At 42.0% G+C, this 21,899-nt stretch overlaps 1 protein-coding gene and 1 pseudogene across 1 annotated transcript in view; one reads left to right on the top strand and one right to left on the bottom strand.

Moving 5' to 3' along the window:
• Window positions 1-8,756: 8,756 nt before the first annotated feature.
• The window catches only part of Tes (testin LIM domain protein), a 42,705-nt gene continuing 29,562 nt past the window's right edge, over window positions 8,757-21,899 (bottom strand). The window contains exons 3-7 of the mRNA XM_059257393.1: window positions 18,964-19,216; window positions 17,377-17,706; window positions 15,099-15,314; window positions 14,615-14,773; window positions 8,757-9,996 (exon numbers count right to left, since the gene is read on the bottom strand). Coding sequence (XP_059113376.1) covers window positions 9,808-9,996; window positions 14,615-14,773; window positions 15,099-15,314; window positions 17,377-17,706; window positions 18,964-19,216 — 1,147 coding nt within the window. The 3' untranslated portion in view covers window positions 8,757-9,807. The remainder of the gene's footprint in view (window positions 9,997-14,614; window positions 14,774-15,098; window positions 15,315-17,376; window positions 17,707-18,963; window positions 19,217-21,899) is intronic.
• Window positions 19,591-20,136, top strand: LOC131906686 (large ribosomal subunit protein uL22-like; annotated as a pseudogene).

The raw sequence follows: 21,899 nt of genomic DNA, 5'->3' as shown, positions 1-21,899 counted from the left end.
GGGGAGGGACTGGGACACCCACGGAACCACAAACCTTTTGACCTACAATTTGTCCTGCCTACAAGATGTGCTGGGATAAAGATGGTACAGAAATTGTGGGAGTGACCAATTAATGACTGGGACAGCTGGAGACCCTTACCCTGAGAGAGAGTTCACCCCTGAAGGCTAAGATCCAGAGGTGGCATACCCCAGAGACCTAGGATAGAATCAACCAGGACTGGCAAAAAATAAAACAAGTCAGTGAAATGATTCTTAATGATATGCTGCTATACACATAGATTGGTGCCTAGCCCAATTGTCATCAGAGAGGCTTCATCCACCAACTGATGGAAACAGATGCAGAGACCCACAGACAAACATTAGGCAGACCTCAGAATCCTTTGGAAAGGAAGGAGGAAGGATTGTAGGAGCCAGACGGCTCAAGAACACCACAAGAAAACCCACAGACTCAACTAACCTGGGCTTATAGGAGCTCACAGAGACTGAACTGACAATCAGGGAGCCTTCATGGGACTGACCTAGGCCCTCTGCATGTATGTTACAGTTGTGTAGTCTTTATAAGTCTTCTTATAATACTCCCAACAGTAGAAGAAGAGGCTGTCTCTGGCTTGGTTGCCTGCTTTTGAGACCCTTCCCTCCTATTGGATTGTCTCATCCAGCCTTAATAGAAGAGGAGGAGCCTAGTCTCACTGCAAATTGATATGCCTGGCTGGCTGATAGCCACAGGAGGCCTGCCTGTATCTGAAGAGAAAAAGAGGAGAAGGAGTGGATGAGGACGGGATAGGTGAGTGGTGGAGACTGGGAGGAGAGAAGGGAGGGAAACTTTTGTTGGGATGTAAAAACAAAAACAACAACAAATCTATAAGTCTTCTAAGAAGGTTTGTAAGACTTTCCAAAAAAAAAAAAAATCACTTGATGCCCAAGTGATAGTTTTATTTATAAGAAAAAAGGGTTGTCTTCAACCATGAAGAGATAGCAGTCCCAAACGAGATAGCAATCCCAAACTTGGCGAGTGAAGAGGTGTCATAGATTACCTTTCCGAAAGTGCCAAGTTTTACAAAGTCATGGAGATATAAAGGATGTAAGTATTTAGGAATGTAGATGACAATGTGTATGTATGGAAGGGTTGGAGGAGGCTGGATTGTGCTTGATGCTCCAAGAAGGGGTATAGAAATGCTATTTTCTTCCTGTACTTTGGCCAAGTAGCAAAGATTGGATCAGAACAAGAGCTCCTAAACTGTGGATTCATAGCATCAGCGCCAGCTTCTTCCAGAAGCTTGTTAGGATGTGAATCCTTGGGCCATATGCAAGATTTACTGGATCAGAAAGTTTGAGAAATGGGATCCAGTTATTCATATTTTAGGAATCCTCCAAGTAGTTTTGATGCTTACTCTAGTTAGAGAACCATTGGATTAGATCAAGAGTGAAAGTGAGCACAGGAAGCCCAGAAAGGGATTTACAGTGAACCTCACGAGAGCTGTTGGTTCAGAAATGATGTGCTGGCTATGCTGATGGAGACCTTAGGCACAAGCAAATACAAATAAGTGTTTCAGATAGCAAGGTAGTCCACATGGTAAGAACGCCTGGGAACAGGTTGCACTGTTTTGTGGGTATAGGGTGTAGGGTGTGATAAAATAGCAATGGCCTGTGGCTTAGAAACTGACTTAGAAAAGACTCAAGAAGGAGGAATGAGATAGTGGGAAGAGCAAGCCAGAGTCCAGTAACTAACCACCTTGAAGATGTCACAATGTCTCTTATTCTGAAGTCACATATTTGCTGTCCATTTAAGTGAATTCTTGCCTAAGAATTGTGTTCCCAAATGATGTTGCTGCCTTATCCTACAAGCCAACACAGTCCTCAAACTTCAGAAACATGTATGCAAGCACACCTTCTAGATGAAGACTTAATCTAAATAATTACCATAGCCATCTCTGTGGATTGAAAATGCAAGAGTCTGGCCCTGTCCCTCAAAGTGTGGCCCCGCCCCTTGCCTGCTGCTGCACCTGGAGAGAGGGGAGGTCCAGCCAAGATTGGGCTGACCAACTTCCCTACCACCCAGGTCCAGATCCAGGGCCTTGGGTTGGCACACTCCAACACCTACCCCACCTATGAGCTGCTGGAGCACTGTGAAGGGGCTGGCCCTGTGGAACTATAGCCACAGGATCTCCATGGCTCAGGGCAACAGCAGGATATCCAAGAGGAGTCTTGGTGAGGGTCTACTATGGATGGCATAGCAAAAGCCAGAGGCTCTGAACCAGACCAATGACTCATTGAAATGAAAGCTGTTAGGGCAAAAGGGCGTACTGCATGGTGCTACATCCATACCGCAACACCCAATGCCACTAAGACAAATGAGTATGTGATGGAGAGGCAGGGAAGATGGTGGAGCATAATGGTACAAGCACAGCAGTAGCTGTGACTAGTATGAGAGAAGACTGCGATTGATAGAGAAGAGGTTGATGCCAGAGGGGTCAGCGAGATGTACTTTTTTATTCAATCTTAATTTTATTTATTTATTTATTTATTTATTTATTTATTTACTTACTTACTTACTTACTTACTTACTTACTTACTTACTTATTGTTTTCTTTTGCGGGAGAGATTACAAGGGTGGAGTCCCGATATGGAAGGACTGGGAAATGGGTAGGATTGGGGTGCATGATGGGAAATTCCCAAAGAATCAATACAAAAGTTATGTTAAAGAAAAAATTTTAAAAAAGATGCAACAGCCTTTTCTCTTCTTCCTGCTTCAGAAAACTACTTTTGTTGTGGTTGACTATAGACCTAGCCCTCCAGGTATAAATCACGACAGGCTAAGTTAGTCATGAATGTTCTACTTACACTTACCTCTGATGGGATAAACACATGAATCATTTGTAGCCAGGGGAACAGAAAGGTAGGCAAGCCTGCTGGGGAGTTCTGGAAACGATTTTTCCTCTGGTCCAGTGTGTAAAGCATTCATGTTCCCCTTTTCCTCCTTATCATTCATGCTGGTGTCGGGGGACTGGTGCTGAAGAAGTGACAGATCCTCGGATGGAAGGCACCATGGACCACAGCAGAGTGGGCAGATGGCACAGACTTGTCTGAGCCACGTCTGGTTAGCTGACGGTCTCCTGTAGAGATGACTCAGTTGTTCTTAGTTGCTGTCTATGGCATTCCCGATTACTCACCTTTCTCTAGGAAACCACTGGGGAGAACATCAGCAGACCTCTAGCCCTTTTACCCCAGGCATCCAGAGCTTTCAGGCTCATTTGGAAAGCAGACACCCATTCTGCTCTGTTAGTCTCCTCATCTGACCCTCTCCCTTCCTGAACTCTTCCCTCTTGATATTCTAACTGCTGTGAACTGGAGATTCCCATCTACTCAAAACTTCTTCAGTTCTTGGCTGCAATAAACTCCTAGTTATATCTCAATGTCTCTGTTTTACATTTAAATTTTACCTTTATAATACTTTCGAGTAGAGACTATTTTTTTTTCTCCCATGTAGGCAGGTTGGTTGCAGTGCCTGTGAGGTAGGTAGGTAGGTAGGTGCCTTCCTCATGCATTCTCTCTAATTTGTACTTACTCCCTTTTGTTTTTGACAGTCACAGTCTTTGAAAGTGTGGTACAGAGCCTCAGGCTTTAACATCTGTTTCTTTTCCAATCATTCAAATCCATTTTGTTTTGAATGTTTAAAAATTATTATTGTTGCCTGGTGGTGGTGCATGCCTTTAATCCCTGCACTGAGGAGGAAGAGGCAGGTGGATCTCCATGAGTCCGAGGCCAGCCTGGTCTACAGAGTGAGTCCTAGGACAGTCAGGGCTACACAGAGAAACTCTGTCTCAGGAAAAAGAAATGTGTTAAATAAGAGTTCCAATGATATGCTCCCAGTGAAAGGGTGAACTGATTAGATAAAGCTCTTTAAGCATTTTATAAGTGCATGAGACAGAAAAAGACTCTTCATCAAGCTAGAATGTTTGTTAGATTGTGTGATATAAACCCCATTTAACTGAGAGAAGTGGTTCTTGGCATATGTGTTTCCATTTTTTATCAAATTCCAGAACATTCCTTCATAGTCTTTGATAACTTTTGTTCCTAGCTTATTCTTTCTTGCTTTTTTGTTGTTGTTGTTGTTGTTGTTGTCAGTGATGACCTCAATATACTCAGGGATGTTCAAGCAACAATTGTGCCTGTTTTTTTTGTTTTTCCTGTCTTCCTAAAAATCCAATACTCCTGCCCTCCATCCTATCCACCTGTAACAGGAGACGATATTCAATGGTTTTTTGCCAGGTGTCTGTTTTGACTCCTAAACCTAGATTTCTTTTGCACTATACCATGGCATCCCAGTTCTCGGTCAGACGGTATTTATGGAGATTGATTCCAACATGTCTACATACAATAGTGGCTGACTCTAGCAACGGTGACTGGGTATAAGGTGCTTTTGTTATTGGGTGAAGGTCAAGATATCCTGGGGAAATGCAGCATTGAGGAAAAATCAATAGCAGCCTTTATAAATGTCATTTAAAATGCCATTCAAAACAAGTAGAAAGGTTAATGGTATTTTGTTTTGAGTGTTTCAAAATATATTATCAGATTAAATAGAAGCTACAATGACATGCTCCCCATGAAAGGACAGAATAATTAGCCACAGGTATTTAGGCATCTGGTAAATATATGAATAAAAAAAAAGATTCTATTAATCAAATCAGAATGCCTGTGAGGTTGTGTGCTAAAACCCTTATCTATATAACCCAGGGAAACGGGCCTTTTTCATATGTGGGAGCACTCAGTTAAGTCAAGATTTAACATTGAGCACTTGGATCAGCAGTGCTCAGGACAGGCAGAGGGTAACAGATAAGAAATGGCTACCAAGTAATTTTTTTTTTATGGAGCCAGGGACAGTGATAAGTTCTCTAAGGAGTTAAGGACAAACTCAGAAGACAAGTTCAGATATGCCAGGGCATTTTGAAACAAGGGCTTAAAACTGTTCTTGGGTGGTGGTGTATCTTTGGTAACCATGGTGAAGTTGGAAGAGCTCAAACACTACGTGTTACAAATTGCTTAAGGATGACTCAATATTGAATCTCTTGCCTCTGGTGAAATTCATCTGAGACACTTGAGTCAATTTGGAAATATATGCTTAGAGACTTCAGTCACTGGGGTTCAGTTAGAGCTTATGAAAGAAAAGACAGTCTGAACTGGGCAGTGGTGGTGCACGCCTTTAATTCCAGCACTTAGGAGGCAGAGGCAGGTGGAGCTCCGTGAGTTCGAGGCCAGCCTGGTCTACAGAACTAGTTCTGGGACAGCTAGGACTGTTACACAGAGAAACTGTCTCGGAAAAACCATAAAAGGTAAAAATGACATGTCTCAAATGTGAAGACCAACATGCCACTAGAGCAACTTGGATGTCTTAAGTGGAATTGAATAACAAAATTCCATCAGTTTCTCAAAATCACAATTTTATCCAAGGTTACGTGGATGTGTGGATTCCGTGAAGGAGTTTGTGATCAACTCCTTTTGGGTGGTCTGAGCCTCCAGGGAGAGTATTAAGTGTATCATTTGACTATCCTTCATAAACTGATGCTGCTATTTCAGCATCTTCTTTTGAATTTCCTGGACCTCAAGAAGTTTCTCCCTTCTCTTCCCTCATTGAACCCTCTGCTCCCGAGTTCCTACTGCTGTTTAGGGGACTAGAAAACAAGGGTCACTGTCATGTCTTTTAATAACCAACATAGTGGCTTCTGTGGAGCATGAGGACATCTCTGGTTGTACCCTAAGTATCAGCAATGATTCTATGCTCTTTTCTAGTGAGGATTTTGCTACTGTTAACAGCAGTGATGTGGTTGTTAAATTCATGCCATATCAGAAATAAAAAAAAAAAATCTAAGTTCTGTGTCGGAGAAATGAATTCATATGAGGTTCTAATGAGAAAATTTTTATTATTTTACCAATAAGTAGATAATTAGAATAAAAAATATTCTATATTGTTCACATTTGGAAAAAGAAATGCGCAAATCTATATAAAACTTTTTTTTTTCAGCTTCCAGGGAAGGGCTTAGTGTTGGCATTTGTAGCAAGAGAACTGATAGTTAATGTTCTATTGCTCCAATGGTGATCTTAGGTGACCCCTGTGAAAGGGTCCTAGGGCTCCAGTAGGCCCAAGTGTGGCAAACGTGGCCATGGCAGGCATTGCTCTTCTCCCCCATTCTCTCTTCCTTGTTAAAAACTGTTAGATTACATCTCTAGCCACCAATGTCTATTCCCTATGGCCACTGCCTCCCCTGAGGCTGACTACCAAGGTCCAGCTATCAAAGTATTGAAGTCCAGCAATTAAAAGCCTCTTGTGGCTACCCTAATTAACATGCCCAATCAAAACATACTAACTTAACATGGAGTTTCTCCTTTTACCTTTAGAAACTGCCATTTGCCTATGGACCATGTCTGTCTACTCTCCATCCAGAGGCAGTCCTTTGCCCGTCCAGGCCAAATACCTCCCTTGTTCCTTTCCCCTTCTCCCTCGTCCTCTATCTCCTCTCTCTGTCTCTTATTCCCTTCCCCTCTGTTCCTCTGAGGCAAACCAATCTCCTTTGTGCTGAGAACTTGGTCTTATGGTATCTTGTGCTGATGCTGGTCCTTTCAGGGTGGTGACCCACAGGTTGAGAACCACTGTTCTAGAACATCGGGAAAGGCCCTGGTAAATCTCATTTCAGCTTTCTCAGACTTGTGAGATTTGTTCACTTCTTGAGTTATAGGGTCTTCCCCTCCTTCCTTAAGGGAGTGCTTCTATTCAGAGGAAACGGTTGTGCAGCAGGAAGGGAGCTCATTCCTGAGCACTAGAGGAAAACTAATCTCATAGAATTAGCATCTTATTCTGATAGGATAAAGTACTTTGAACAGCTATTTCTTATAGTCACTTAGGAAGAAGAAACAATTGAAAAACTGCCTCTATAGAATTGGCTGGTGGGCATGTCTCTGAGACGTTTTAATATTCCTATTTTTCTTTTTTTGTGTGTGAGACATTTTGTTAATTGCTAATCGATGTAAAGGGGCCCAGCCCACTGTGGGCAGTGTCCTTCCTAGGCAAGTGTGTCTGAGCTGTATACGAAAGCTAACTGAGCAAGCAAAAGGGAACAAGCCAGCGGGAAGCATTCCTCCATGGTCTGTTTCAGTTCCTGACTCTCGATCCCGGCCTTGGTTTCCCTCAGTAAGGGACTGTAACCTATGCCCCACGGAAGCTGCTTTTAGCCATGGTGTTCCATAGCAACAGAGGTAAACTAACAAGAATGTCCAGGCACCTTGAGAACCTCTTAGCCAAGGAGTCCATGACCTTGTGTTGCAAGGGCAAACTACAACTGTTCTGGGAAGAGCCAGGCTAGTGGATCTTTACTCTTCATTCGTTCCATGAACGACAGGTAATCATTCTCTTAGTGAATGACATGTTAGTGCCAGCCCTATTCTGCCTTAGCTGGAGGCACAGGGACAGCAGGGTAGATTTGGGAACAGTCTGCTGTGATTGTGTGAAGGGGGTTCCATTCAACTTTATTCTCACTCTGCTAATGTCTGGGGAAAGTATTAAACTTTAGAAACAAAATGGACTGGAAAATATGTTACTATTTGAGACAAACCAAGGGGAAGGTAAGTGTAAAGGGCTGGTTACAGGATATTGAATGTAGGGTTGGATTGCTCCTTTCAACACTGTTCTATGTGTTCAAACTCCAAAAGGTACTTTTCATTGTTGGAGACAGCACAATGCAGAGGGAATACAGCGTACTTGTTAAGTACTTATGTACATACTGTGTGTGTGTGTGTGTGTGTGTGTGTATGTGTGTGCGCGCGCAACACATAGAGCAGTGGTATCCAATAGAAAAATAGTAACTGAAAACAAAACAAAGCAAAACAGAAATCAACAAATAAACAAAAACACAAACCAACTGTCGTGAGTATATGTCAGAAAAATTAAAACTACTAAGACAGAAATACTTCAGACTTTGGGGAGGTGGGGGAAGGAGGCAGAATGTGTTTGTGCAGCATGCACAAAATTCTTGAGTTTGGTCAACAGCACAACAGAAACCGGGTTCAGGGTACACTGCTATATAATCCTAGTACTTGGACAAAGAGGCAAAAAGATCAGAAGTTCAAGGTCATCTTTGGCTACATAGTGATTTTGAGGTCATCCTAAGATACATGAGACCCTGTCTCAAAATAAGTTTCAGACTGCAGAAACACACACACACACACACACACACACACACACACACACACACACACACACAAAGTCTGATACCAATCTAGAATCTAGAAAAAAATCTCTAGGAAATTTTAAAAGATCGTATTTATAGCTAGGCATAATGGAGTACACTTGAAATCTTAATGCTTGGGAGGCTAATTAATGCAGGAGAATGGAGAGTCTGAAGCAGGGAGTGGGGATCCTAGTGATATCCCATCTAAAAAGCAAAAAAACAAGAGAAAGAAAGAAGAAAAAAAGAAAATGACCTTCCCAAACAACTGAAAATGCAATACTTGGTGCTCTTTCTAAAGTTTAACTAAAATAACGACACCTTTAATAAAAACGCCTGCATGTCCTCAGAGTTACGATTACAAACAAGTCCTGACTGAGGGCTTCCTGAAACTCGCTCTTTCTCTGCACTGAGAAACCCGGGTCTGTTCTGCGCTGTCAGAAGCGGCCTTTCCTTTTGTCAGGGTTCTTTTTACTCTTGGAGACATCGCCCCCTGCTGTACCAGATACTTAACTGCAAAAAGGATGTGGAAAAAGACTATTGTTAAAGTGAAAGAGACTTTATTTTGAATAACATATATAATTGTCATTCCATTCAATATTTATAGTGCATAGTTATGTATGAAAGCATACAAGGGAAAATGTTAAAAACACCCAGTGATGGGAGTGTACAGGTAAGAAGACAGTCTGTGTCTATAGCAAGCTCAGAGGTAGCGCAAGGGAGTTTCCATCAGATGAGGCTGAAAATCATGCAAAAAATTGAGCCAAAGCATGGCAGGCAAGTGACATCAGCACAAGTTATAATTCCCTGGGTAGGAAATCCATGCATACTCTTTGGATTTCAAAAAAAGCTAAATGAATAGCCTGGTTCTATGTTCTAGACAAAAAAAAAATCTCTAACAGCAAAGTGCACATATTGCTTCACCACATACATATAAAATATTCAAGGCCATAAATGGAAGTCACTAGATGGCAAAGAGAACTCGGAGAGGTAAATACAAGGAAATGCAGTAAGAAAGAGTCCCCTTTGTCTCAAGGAGGAGATGCGAAGGTTTAGGCAGCGGAACACCCACTATGCACCACATGGAGTGTCTGCCAGAAGGACCTCACCGAGCATCACCACACAGTTCCATGAGACAGGCTAAGTGTGGAGTGTCGCGTCAGGCAACATCTAATTAATTTCCTTTACATTTTCCATGTCAAACAAAGTATAGGAGTCAAAACGTTCATCTGTCCCAGGACACTAACTTTCAAGTGACTATATATATAATTTGGCACTAGGGGTAGGCAATTACAAAGATTGATTAAATTCAAGCTTCCAACTCAAAGATTTCATGTGTGGAAATAAAAGCTACAATTCTTTACTGTTTTATTATTATTTTTTAAATCACATGCTTAAAGCAGTAATTTAAAATTAAGACAGACAAAATTCATAAGGTCAAAAAAAAAAAAAAGGAAAATTTTGGACAAAATCTTCTGGTTTGCTCTATAGTTTTTTTTCCTTTTATTATTATTGTTTTTGAATTGCATTTTATTGTGAAATGCAGGCCACTTTGGACAGCTATGGCTCAAGACTGCTCAGTGCTCTTCTCCTAGGACATCATCTTCTTACACTCCATGGAACAGAAAACCATCCCTTCGACAGGCATGAACTTCTGCCCGATAAGACACTTGCTGCAGCAGGAACATAGGAAGCACTCTGTGGACGCATGCCAGCTGAAGTTATTGTAGGTCACTCTCTGCACTTCCGGGTCGATGGCGTTGTGGCATCCTTGACACACCTGTTTGGGAACAGAGCAGGTGGAAGAGGGTTAGAGACCAACCACGTCAGCCACACTGGCCCCCGGGAGCAAACTGAAGCCGAGTCTTCGGATGGTAAGTTTGAAAATGATCTAAAAAATCCACAAGTGACAGTGACATCTTTGTGAATCACTTGAGGCAGCAGGGACCTATATATGTCAAGCAAGGTGAGAAACAGCAGGTAGAGGGCAACAGGGGGAAGATGCTCCTAAGATGTCCCGAGGGTGTTCTAAATTCTGACAGCAAATCCCGAAGCCCTGCATTTGGCTCCAGTCCATGTTACTGGATTTTACAAAAGCAATTAAAAGGAAGTTTATAAGACTGTTTTTCCTCACTCATTAAAGCTCTGAAGGGGCAACATCATATCTATGACACGAACATGTCGTACCTATGACATGGACCCATATGACTACTAATGGCACTAATTTCTAGAGAATAGTAAATTAAAATCATTTTCAAATACTTAAGGATTCCATTAAAAACACTGACATTATTTGAGAATAATGAGTTCACACCATAAACATAACTTCTGGTTAATTAGCCTCCACTCCATCATAAGATCAGTCATTACTCATCTGCCATCTATGCCATGAACGTTAATACTTTCATCCTCTGCACCACTCAGCTTGTGTTTTATGGACAACGTCTCAGGCTGGACTCCAATTCCCAACACTTCTTCCTCCCCCTCCCAGGTGCGGTGGTAGTGGGTGGACACCACCATGCCTGATCCATGCAGTGCTGGGGATCAAGTCCAGGGCTTCATGCATACTACGCAGTCCTGTTCTAACTGAACTCTACTCCCAGGCCACCATTCAGTGCCCTATCGGTGTTATACTCAAATATACAAAGGATGCAAACACATGCACGCATACATACACAGCACAATATTCTTCTAACTGAACAGACACATGAAGAGATCAAACCACCTTCCCCACTGTAGCAGGAATTCACTGACATTTCCAAAGCACTAGAGAGTCCATTTGCACTCTTGTTCATATATGATCTGAATAGATGGGAGACTTCTAAAATCTATATTTTAAAGGAAGTGAAGAACACCATATGACCCTGACCAATCTTAAGCGCCACTTGATTCTTGCTCAGGAGTTACTGGTAGGGGTGGATTTCAATTCTTTGGATGAAAAGCTATCAAAGCATATTTGTGAGTCGATGGGTAAACTGGCTGGGCAGTGAAGTGATCCATATTACATACAAAGCCTCTGAAGTATACTTTCTGTACACTTTAGAGCAACATAGCCTCTTATTAGAGAGACTATAATCTACAGGACATATCACTGCCTCTTGGCTGGGAAACAGGGGCATACTTTCTTTGCACAATCCTGATAGGATTCCTGGATACAACAAACATCAGTGTGAAAACTATAAGTGCACTCCGAGCCCACTGATGCACCATGTAAACAATTGCTTTTGCGTGGACTTTCTGTAGTATAATAACTTGCACAGAATGTTCTAGTTTTCTGTATTTCATATTAGTCTTTCAACACTTTAAAATTGTGTTATAGAGCAGCCACTTCAAAGAGAATGTTTTATTTCCTTATGATCTGCCTCTCCCCCCAGTTTTATAATATTATTTGTGGATACTTTTAATATTAGTTAAAACATACTTTTTCATTTTTAGCATACAGAAGAAGACAAAACAACTATTCAATTATATGCGGAATTAAGGAAATTATGTAGGTCAAAAACTATCAAATGGATGTATGAATGGCATGTTGATTTAGAGCCTATGATTTCATACAGTTTAGTTCCACTAACTCATTTAATCACCACTCACCCTAGAATCTTATATATGACTCCAGATAACACCAGCAGTTCCCTGCTTATTCCAAAAGCTCAAAGCTACATGTGCAGCCAGGGCCTTCAAGGGGACGATACCCTTTACCACAGTGTGCCTGGCAGTGCATTTCCTGTGTTCATAAACCTCATGAAGCACAAAGAGCTATTTCCTTCCATCCCCCTTGCTTCTTTTATTTGTAATGGGCTGTTTGGCAGGTGGGTCCTGTGATCCTCCCAGATGTAAATCCTTGGGAGGCCATGGAATTCTGGGGAGCACATGGAGGTGAACTAGGTATCTGGCCATCTCACACCTCCTTCCAGTTGACATTTATCTCAGAAATCCCTGTTTAGATTGAGAACATTTCTTCAGGTCTAAAAATAATTGTTTTCTCTGTCACTTTTTAAAAAATATTAAAATATCTATCCAAATCAACACTGTAAGTTAAATGAGCTCCAAAGATTTACATCATATTGCATGTAGCATGCTGCGTGTACAACCATTTTTCCTGTTCAGATGAGATAAAGACATCTTGTTTTAATATTAGGTAAAGCCAATGGTTTACTTTACTGAAAAAGTAACTCTTCCAAAAGAAACAGTGGCGTATTATAAAATTAAATGATTTGATATTCTTTTTCAAAACTGTTCCTTTGTTAAATAGATTTACGTGTCTTTACTGATTAGATACAATAATATGGAGGGGGGCTTCAAAAACTGAAAAAACCCTTGACTAAGCAAATAATTATGGGCATCTGTGATGCTGTTCAAATGTTGGGAAGAAAAAAAATCCTTGCCCTCATGGATTTATATTTAATTAAAAAAAAGATCACAATTCTATATAAACTGCACATTATGCTATCATTTTTCTGTAGAGAAAGCTCCCAATATTTTAGGTTATATAATATATTAATACACATAATTATTTAATATCATGTTCCTAAGAGAAGGAGAGTCTAGGGTTAGTCCCAAACAAATGAGAAGTAAGAAAAAAAAAAAGTCAGGTATTCAAGTATTTCCCAAGTGGAGATACTGGAGATAAAGAGATAAAAAGGGAAGCTCTACTTTCCAGCTGCTACACACACACACACACACACACACACACGCACGCACGCACGCACGCACGCACGCACGCACGTGCGCAGGAACATGGAGAGGTTAGCCAGAGAGAAAGGGGCGGAGTAGGGAACCAGAGAAGGTGCTGTGAAAATGAGTCTGGAGAAACACACAGGTAACATATAAAACAAGGAACAGGTGAGAGTGAGCAAAGACAGACATGTAAGAACTGACACAGAAAGTCACAGGCCTTGGGAACGTGTCATCGGGTTAGGTGACTGCAGCAGGCAGGAGACCAGTCAGGAGGGGTGGGTGCACTAAACCACAGCCTGGGGTCCTGTCTGCGTTTTGGGAAGACCATCGGGCATTGTCACGGGAGATGGCTTGTAGAAAGACGACGGTTGATGCAGGGTCTAGTCTGTGATGACAATAACTAAATTTACAAATAAGGAAGTCTGAAGCAGCAGTGGTGAGGATCTGAGGTGGCCTGACAAGGGAAAGTGGACAGAAAATTCATCAGGCAATGAGTCAGACTGAAGATGGGCAGACATCTACACGTGCCTTTTGTCAAAAAACTGTACTTTTAGAACTACATATAGGTACATTTTTCCCCTTACCCAGGAGTTTCCCCTATGTAATAGCTTAGGGGGACCTTAAACTAAAAAACAAAAAAAAAGTAGGAGCCTATCCTTCTCATAAGCCTAAGTCTTCTTCCTGGCTTATGAGCACGACTATATATGGTCATCTTTTCACCCTGTATCTACATTACCATCTCTTGGCCAGCATGAAGCAGCAGCTCTGTGTAACACAATGGATGCAATAAAAAATACACCCCCACAGTAAGCACCTGAATGGTCCACACAATAAATCTAAATATACAGGCCAATTTTTGTTATACTAGATCAATTCCATGAAGGCTTAAGAAACAGTCACTGAAAAATTTCCAGGGAGCAAAACAAGGTCCTAGTGGGTGATTTAGTAATATATACAGAAACCATTTTTTTATTTATTCATTTTAGTATTTTATGTGCATGAGTGCTTTGCTTGCAATATATGTCTGTGCATCATGTCTGAAGAGGCCAGAAGAGGAATCGGAACCCCTGGGACTGGAGGTACAGATGATTGTGAGCTGCCATGTGGGTGCTTAGAATCGAACCTGGGTCCTCTGGAAGAGCAACTCTCCAACTCTCTCTCCTCTCTCTCTCTCTCTCTCTCTCTCTCTCTCTCTGTCTGTCTCTCTCTCTCTGGTTTTTCGAGACAGGGTTTCTCTGTGTAGCTTTGGAGCCTGTCCTGGAGCTCACTTTATAGACCAGGCTGGCCTCAAACTCACAGAGATCCGCCTGCCTCTGCCTCCCGAGTGCTGGGATTAAAGGCGTGTGCCACCACCCGGCGCAACAAGCTCTCTTAATCGCTAAACCAACTCTAAAGCCCCCAGAAACCATTTTAAATGGAATCTGATCTGTAACAATAAAAATAAATCCGTTCCTATTAGGGATTTTTTTAAAGATAGGAATTTATTAGCAAGCATTATGTGAAATCTCCACAGCAAACACAGAGGTAGAATGAGCCGTCTTGAGGTCCTGGCGGTCAACGCACTGACAGCGTTTGAACAGCCTGGTGTTAACAGCCTATGCAGGAACCACATGCTTTCTTTACACAAGGTCGGCTCTTGGCTTCCCACTTTGAGGAAATCCAAAGAGAGGCAGAAACTGAAGTCACCACACAGCCTGAGGCAAGTGGGTCCCCGTGCTTACCACAGCATGGTTCTTCACATAGCAGGGCTTGCACACAGGCTTGTTGTTGACCATCACGTATATTTCTCCCGCCAGGATGTTGTCACAGTCAAAGCAGCAAAAGTGTTTCAGGTGCCAGTTCTGGTTCTCTGCTTGGGTGTACTCATTGCTGAATATCAGCTGGCCAGAGGAGAAAGAACCATCCATTAGGCATCTCTCCTTTATGCACAGTGACAAACCCAGGTTCTTCAGACAGGCATTTAAATCAACAAGAGCAAATGCCTTCTTGGGGCTCAACACTTGAAAATGGTAACATCAGGTTTGAGTTTATTATCAAACGATTATTAACCTTTTGTTTCCAAAAAGTCTTTCATGAGTTTACTCAGGACACCCAGAGTGAAAAGTAACCAGGTTAGTAACCAAGGTAGTGCCTATTGTCTCCTGGATGACTGAGCCACGTGGGGCAGAGGGAGAGGCTACACATGGGTGGCCCTGGAGAACATACCTCATCACAGCCAGCACAGCGGGGCTTCTCACTGTCACAGTAATGTCTGCCACAGTACAGCTTCCCATTCTTCCAGAAGTAAATCATGTCGACCAGGAGCTCACCACAGACGCTACAGATGAAACAAGCCGGGTGCCAGAGTTTATCGTAGCCAGCCCTTTCCGCGTAGATGGCTGGGTCTCCTTCCTTCATGGTCAGTCTGCAGCAGTAACAGGACTAGGGGAGAGAGCCCAGACAACAACCATCAGAGCACTGGCGTCCCAGACCCTTCTTCAGGGCATACCAAGCACCAGCTTCAGGAGAAGCCATTTTTCCAGACATGACAATATGGAATGGACACTTCCGTGAAATGGAAATCCTCAGCTTCTTTCTATCCAACCAATGTCTTTCACCCTATGTACAACACAACACTGTTTCCTGCATGGAAGTCATTCAGGGAAAATAATAGTAGTTTTAACCTTATTTTATGTCAGTTCCCTCAAAAGCAATTATCTAAGAGCTGTTAGTAAACTTTTTGAGGATTAAACTGTATTAATTGATGTGCTAACTGTATCTATGAGAAATGCATTACAGTCAGCTCAGGCCTGATGCTCTATTTCTCTGCATCCTGATTCTTCATTACCTTCAAGTCATTACAAAAGAACTCTCTGAAAGACCTTTAGAAACTCTTGCCAATACAGCTACATAGATCAAGTCTGAATCGAAGTATGGGCTCACAAGCAAAATTAGATTAACCTAAGCATAAGTTCTTCTTATTTATGGGTAAAGATAAGCTCTCTGATGGGATTTGCCGCCTGCTCTGTAAGAGGGAATTCATACTTGTTACTATAAACCCAGTCAAAACCCATGGCTGAGGTCTTAGGGAGGAACTTCCTACCGTTGTTCAGCTGTATGGGTACAGCAGAGGCTACCCTCAGCCTTAATCATGATGAATGCAGAGACTGCTCAGGGAGCTGAGGATACGCGATGATTAGTAAGCGGCTCTAAAGAGATCATTTATAACACTCAGGGACTATCTCAGAAGAGGGGATAGAAAGACTGTAAGAACTGGAAGATAGGGAGAGAAGAGCTGTCTTCAGGGAGTGACTCGGCCATTGCAACCAGGATCTCACAGCAGCAGAGGCTGTATGCACTGGGTCTGTACAAGATTGGGCTAGTCAACAGTCAGTCATGCATTGGGGCGGGCCTCACAGGGCCTCCTTGCTGAGCTATTGGTTACTGATGGATTCTGGGGACGGGCAATCATTGTCTTCATCTGTGTACCCCTGGTGAGACTACTAGGCTCCAGTGCATAGTTCCAATCCCGTGGCCACATAGTCTTGGTTAAACTCAGATCATAAAACAGAAATACATGAATGTGACAAAGAGACAAGGGGGCTTAACAGGAATGGGAGGAAGACAAGAGAGGGATGGGAGCAATCAGTATTATCTACATCTGTGAAATTGTCAAAGCACAAACTGACTCAAATCTGAGAAAGAAACAAAAGCTTCACTAATATGGGGGTTAATAAAAAGTTCAACAGGAGTTGATAGATGCTCCCTTACTCTGATCTACATGTATCACGGTAAGGTACAAAGACTCAATGTATTCTTTGCTAAAGTCAGTTAAAGAAGATGTTAGTGATGTCATCAACATTCAGTGGTACATTGATATTAGTCAATGTTAGGCAATGTAATAAACTAGAGAAACATTAGATATATAAAAGATAACCAGTTAACACAAAAATTATGTTTAAAAACAAATGCTAGGGCTAGAGAGATGTCTCAGCAGTTAAGAGCACCAGGCTGTTCTTCCTGAGGACCTGGGTTCGAGTCCCAGCACCCACATGGTAACTCACAACTGTCTGTATCTCCAGCCCCCGGGCATCTCTTTTAGTCCCCATGGGCAATGCCTGCATGTGGTACACAGACATATGTGCAGGTAAAAATAATTCATACACATAACAAAAACTAAAACACTCAAAAATTTTTTTATAGAAACAGGTGCTAGATTGGTATGCTATATTCAAGTAAGAGGCCAAAATCTAGTGCCAACTACTGTGAACACATAAATTCAAAATTATTCTTCATAATAATCAGAAAATTTGGCTTCAGATAGACATCCCAAACATAGTAACTCTCTAAGGTAAGCTAAACTGAATTTTCACTCTTTTTTTTTTTTTTTTTTGCCCTTACCTGATCCTTTTAGAAATGGAAGAGTGCCCCTCCCCACAAAAAAAAGTTGTAAGAAAGCAAACGATTCACAAACACAACGCAAGCCAACAGTGTAGCTACTCACATATTGGGTCTTCTTGGGCTCGGCAGACTTGTCCTTGGCGACCACAGCTGCTGGGGTGTTTCTATCCCCAGCAGGGCTGTGCATCTTGTCGCCCTGAGCATTCATCTCCGAGGGGAGCTTCACGTCACCGACTCCCAGCGCCTCGCTCTTGTATTTCTTCACGAACTGCTCCATCTCCTTCACCTCTCCAGGCGACAACGCGTGGCACCTCGAAGGGTCCTGGTCGTGCGCAGGGAGCTGCTTCGCCAGCTGCTTCTTCCGGTACTGCGCCCCCTCTGAGCCTGCCACGGGCTGCTTCTCCTCAGGCAGCATCTGCATGTACTGTCTGGCCTGGAGCACAGGGGGACCCGTGTTAAAGAGCGTTATTCAGTCTTTCATAACGCACACCAGAAACAAGTTTACTCAAGAAAGAAGGGAGCTCCATCCTTTTACTGTAAACGTCTAGAGATAGTAAAACATAAAAAATAGGTTTCTCTGAATATAATGAACACATTCTTCTCCATGGAATTTACCCCCTCTGTCCAGTTTTGAAGAACATTTAGATGACTCCTATTTAGTTGTGTGAAATCAACAGATGCGTGGCTGTAAGGAAGATTTTGGGTAAACCATCATGAGTACGGGTGGATCAGGGGCTTTTCCTTCATATACAAACATGATGTGCGAGATTTACTATAAAGACGACGACCTAACTGACCTTCCAATGCTTCATCTTGTTGTCATAATAATGGAAGGAGCTTGATGCAAAAATCACATTTTTTGCCTTTTATAGTAAAAGAAATATAATGTTGGAACATTTTTGTTCAGCTCTAAATAAGTCAGAAATTCTATTATTTATTCTTTCTCATAGACTCTTAGAAAAAGTCTTGAGACTGTACCAGAAAATTGGTTAGATTGATATAAACACCCAACTGTTTTTCCTGATTTTCACAGAATCACTAAAATTGTTAGAACATTTCCTTAAAACATAAGGTAAATTAGACAGTCAAAAAAGTCTATGAGTCATCTAGACTCATATTTTAAAATGTAGTAATAGGAACCTTGCTGTGGGATGTTCTGTATGACAAATGTGTTGCTAATTAGTCAATAAATAAAACACTGATTGGCCATTGGCTAGGCAGGAAGTGTAGGCAGGACAAGGAGGAGAATAAAGCTGGGAAGTGGAAGGCTGAGTCAGAGAGACACTGCCAGCCGCCACGATGAGAAACAGCTTGTGAAGATGCCGGTAAGCCACGAGCCATGTGGCAAGGTATACATTAATGGAAATGGATTAATTTAAGATATAAGCACAGTTAGCAAGAAGCCTGCCACGGCCATACAGTTTGTAACCAATATAAGTCTCTGTGTTTACTTGGTTGGGTCTGAGTGGCTGTGGGACTGGCAGGTGAGAGAGATTTGCCCTGACCGTGGGCCAGGCAGGAAAACTCTAGCTACAGAACCTAAAGTCAGTATAATGAGAACTCAAGAAAAACAAGAGCTGTGTAATGGTTGACTATATCACAAAAGGAACTGCCCTAAATAAATAGTCTAGTAACAACAATAACAACAAAAAGCCTCCTCCTTCATTCTCCCCCCCCCCCCAGTACTTACCAATGCCTGGTTCTGGACGGGGGGAGCCCACTCATAGGTAACAGTGTTGATGGAGACATTCTTCTTGGCAGCAACTGGATTGGTCAATATCATAACATTGCGTTTATACATGGGAATTCCATCTGACTTCAGCTTGGCAATCAGGGTGGTGTACTTGGTGTCTTCAAAGAGTCTTCCCACTTTCCGATCTTCCTCAGTGCTCAAGAGGACATCATGTTCTTCTTGCCCACATTTGCAGTTACGGCATATTTTTCTATAATTTGTGAGAAAGCAGAAAATGACCAACTACACTTAATTGGTGAGAACTATGCATGTGCAGTCCCTTGTGGGTCATAAAATACTTTAAAAGTATTAAATATTATAATATAAAAAAGCAAGTACTTTCTTTCATGGGGAGAAGTGAGTATTCATAAACTTAAGAAAGAAAGACATGTGAAAACACACCCTTTGAAAAATTAGGTTATAACTAAAAAGTGCATGTTTGAGGATAACCCATTTGGTGTTTGTTCCTCACACCTCATTCTCTCAACAAAATAAAAAGAATATATAAAGCTGCCCAAACTATCACAGCAAGAGACTCCATATTCCATTCTTCTTCCGGTAAGCGCCTGAGGGTGACCTGTGAAGATGGTTCGCTACTCTCTTGACCCAAAAAAACCTTACAAACTCATGCAAATTAAGAGGTTCAAATCTTCGTGTTCACTTTAAGAACACCCATGAAACTGCCCAGGCCATCAAGAGTATGCATATCCGGAAAGCCACCAAGTATCTGAAAGATCACTTTAAAGAAGTCTGCCCCTCTGGTGGTATAATGGTGGAGTTGGTAGGTGCGCGCAGGCCCAACAGTGGGGCTGGACACAGGGCCAGTGGCCTAAAAAGAGTGCTAAATTTTTGCCACACATGCTTAAAAATGCAGAGTGATGCCGAACTGAAGGGTTTAGATGCAGCTTTCTCTAGTCATTGAACACATCCAGGGAACAAAGAACGAAAAACGTGCTCACGAATTTACAGAGCTCATGGCCAGATTAACCTATACATGTGCTGCCTGTACCACATGGAGAAGATCCTCACTGAAAAGGAACAAACTGTTCCAAACCAGAAGAGGAGGGTACACAGAAGAAAAATGTATCCCAGAAGAAACTGAAGAAACAAAAACATAGGGCACAGGACTAAATTCAGCATGAAATAAATGCAGATAAAAATAAGACACACAGAGAGAGAGAGAGAGAGAGAGAGAGAGAGAGAGAGAGAGAGAGAGACCCACATTCCATTCATTAACTGTTAATATTTCATTGCCTTTCCCCAAGTTTTTTTTTTTTGTTTGTTTGTTTTTTTGTTTTTGTTTTTTGGGTTTTTTTTTTGTTTTTTTGTTTTTGTTTTTTTTTGTTTTTTTTTGTTTTTTTCGAGACAGGGTTTCTCTGTGTAGCTTTGCGCCTTTTCCTGGAACTCACTTGGTAGCCCAGGCTGGCCTCGAACTCACAGAGATCCGCCTGGCTCTGTCTCCCGAGTGCTGGGATTAAAGGCGTGCGCCACCACCGCCCAGCTCCCCAAGTTTTTTTTAAGTGAGTAGGAGATTCATATACTTGCCCCATAAAAGACCATAATCCTACATTTAGATCTATATAGCCTTCCTCAGTTTCCCTTTCTGCTTCAGGTTCAATTTCCTTTCCTCTAAATCCTCTCTCTTTCCTTTCCATTTTCATATTTTCTTTCCCCATTCCTTCCTTTTATCCCTCTTATTTTTTCAAACACTTGCCCACTAACTGCCATGTATTCTTTTATGTATAAGAGAAAAATGGCCTGGTGTTAGTTTCTGGCCAGCCAAGGCTATATATTGACACCACGACTCCAAAATAAGACAAATAAGTCAATGATCCTCTGTTTGTGGGAGTTTAAGAACACAACCCTGTTCCACCCATCTCTCTAGCATCAGACATTCACTCATGCAACCTACATGCCTGTCCACGTGTGAAGCAGTGTGCTTGAGACCAGGACCCAATGAAAGCCACAGATCTAACCTTTTTGTTTTTGTTTTTGTTTTTTTGTCTTTCGAGACAGGGTTTCTCTGTGTAACAGCCCTGGATGTCCTAGAACTCAGTCTGTAGACCAGCCTGGCCTCAAACTCACAGAGATCCACGTTCCTCTGCCTCCCCAGTGCTGGAATTGACCTAAAATCTACTTCCTGGTGAGATGATTACACAGACACACACAGACATATTTTAAATTGCATTTGTGTTAGGAACGAAAAAAACAGGCTACCAGGACAGTAGAATTTTTACTTCAACCTGGTAAGGAAAGGATTCCCAAAGAAAGTGGTATTTAAGTTTAGACCTGAAAGCTGCCTAAACCATAAGTGTGGGGGTGTGTAAGTATGTGTTTGTGGATGGGGAAAGGAGAAGAAAAGGCTCCCAACATATGAATAGAAGGAGGACTATTTGCAGTGGCACTAAATTAGGAAAGAGATATTCACATAGGTCCCATACCAGATAAAGCTGGTAGTGAGTGAGAATTGATGAGGCTAGAGAGCAAGAAAGGCATGAGACACCTGCAGACACATCATGCAGAGTCTGACCTTCAGTATAATAGCATTTATGAGTCACTGAATCATAGAAAATTAGAAATGTGAACAGATCTACTGTTTTAAATATCACACAGCCTACCATGCAGAGACCGGCTTAGGGATGAAACATACTTGAAGATTACATATTAATTATGTGTCAAGTTAGCAGGGTGTGGTTTTTAATAGCAGTGGCACTATGGCTACTTTTAATGTAATTCGCATGTTTGGTGGTCTGTGCTGCGGTCCGGGTAAGATATACTACAGGTGGAATTAGGGCATTAGACAGTGGACTCAAAAAGGAGAGATTTCAGATCTTCTCACAAGCAAATCTAACTAAGCTTTGTGACTTAGGCTTAGTGATACACTCCCAAACAAA

The sequence above is a fragment of the Peromyscus eremicus genome, chromosome 3, assembly GCF_949786415.1.
Source record: "Peromyscus eremicus chromosome 3, PerEre_H2_v1, whole genome shotgun sequence".
NCBI lineage: Eukaryota > Metazoa > Chordata > Mammalia > Rodentia > Cricetidae > Peromyscus > Peromyscus eremicus.
This window is presented reverse-complemented; position numbering and strand designations above follow the sequence as displayed.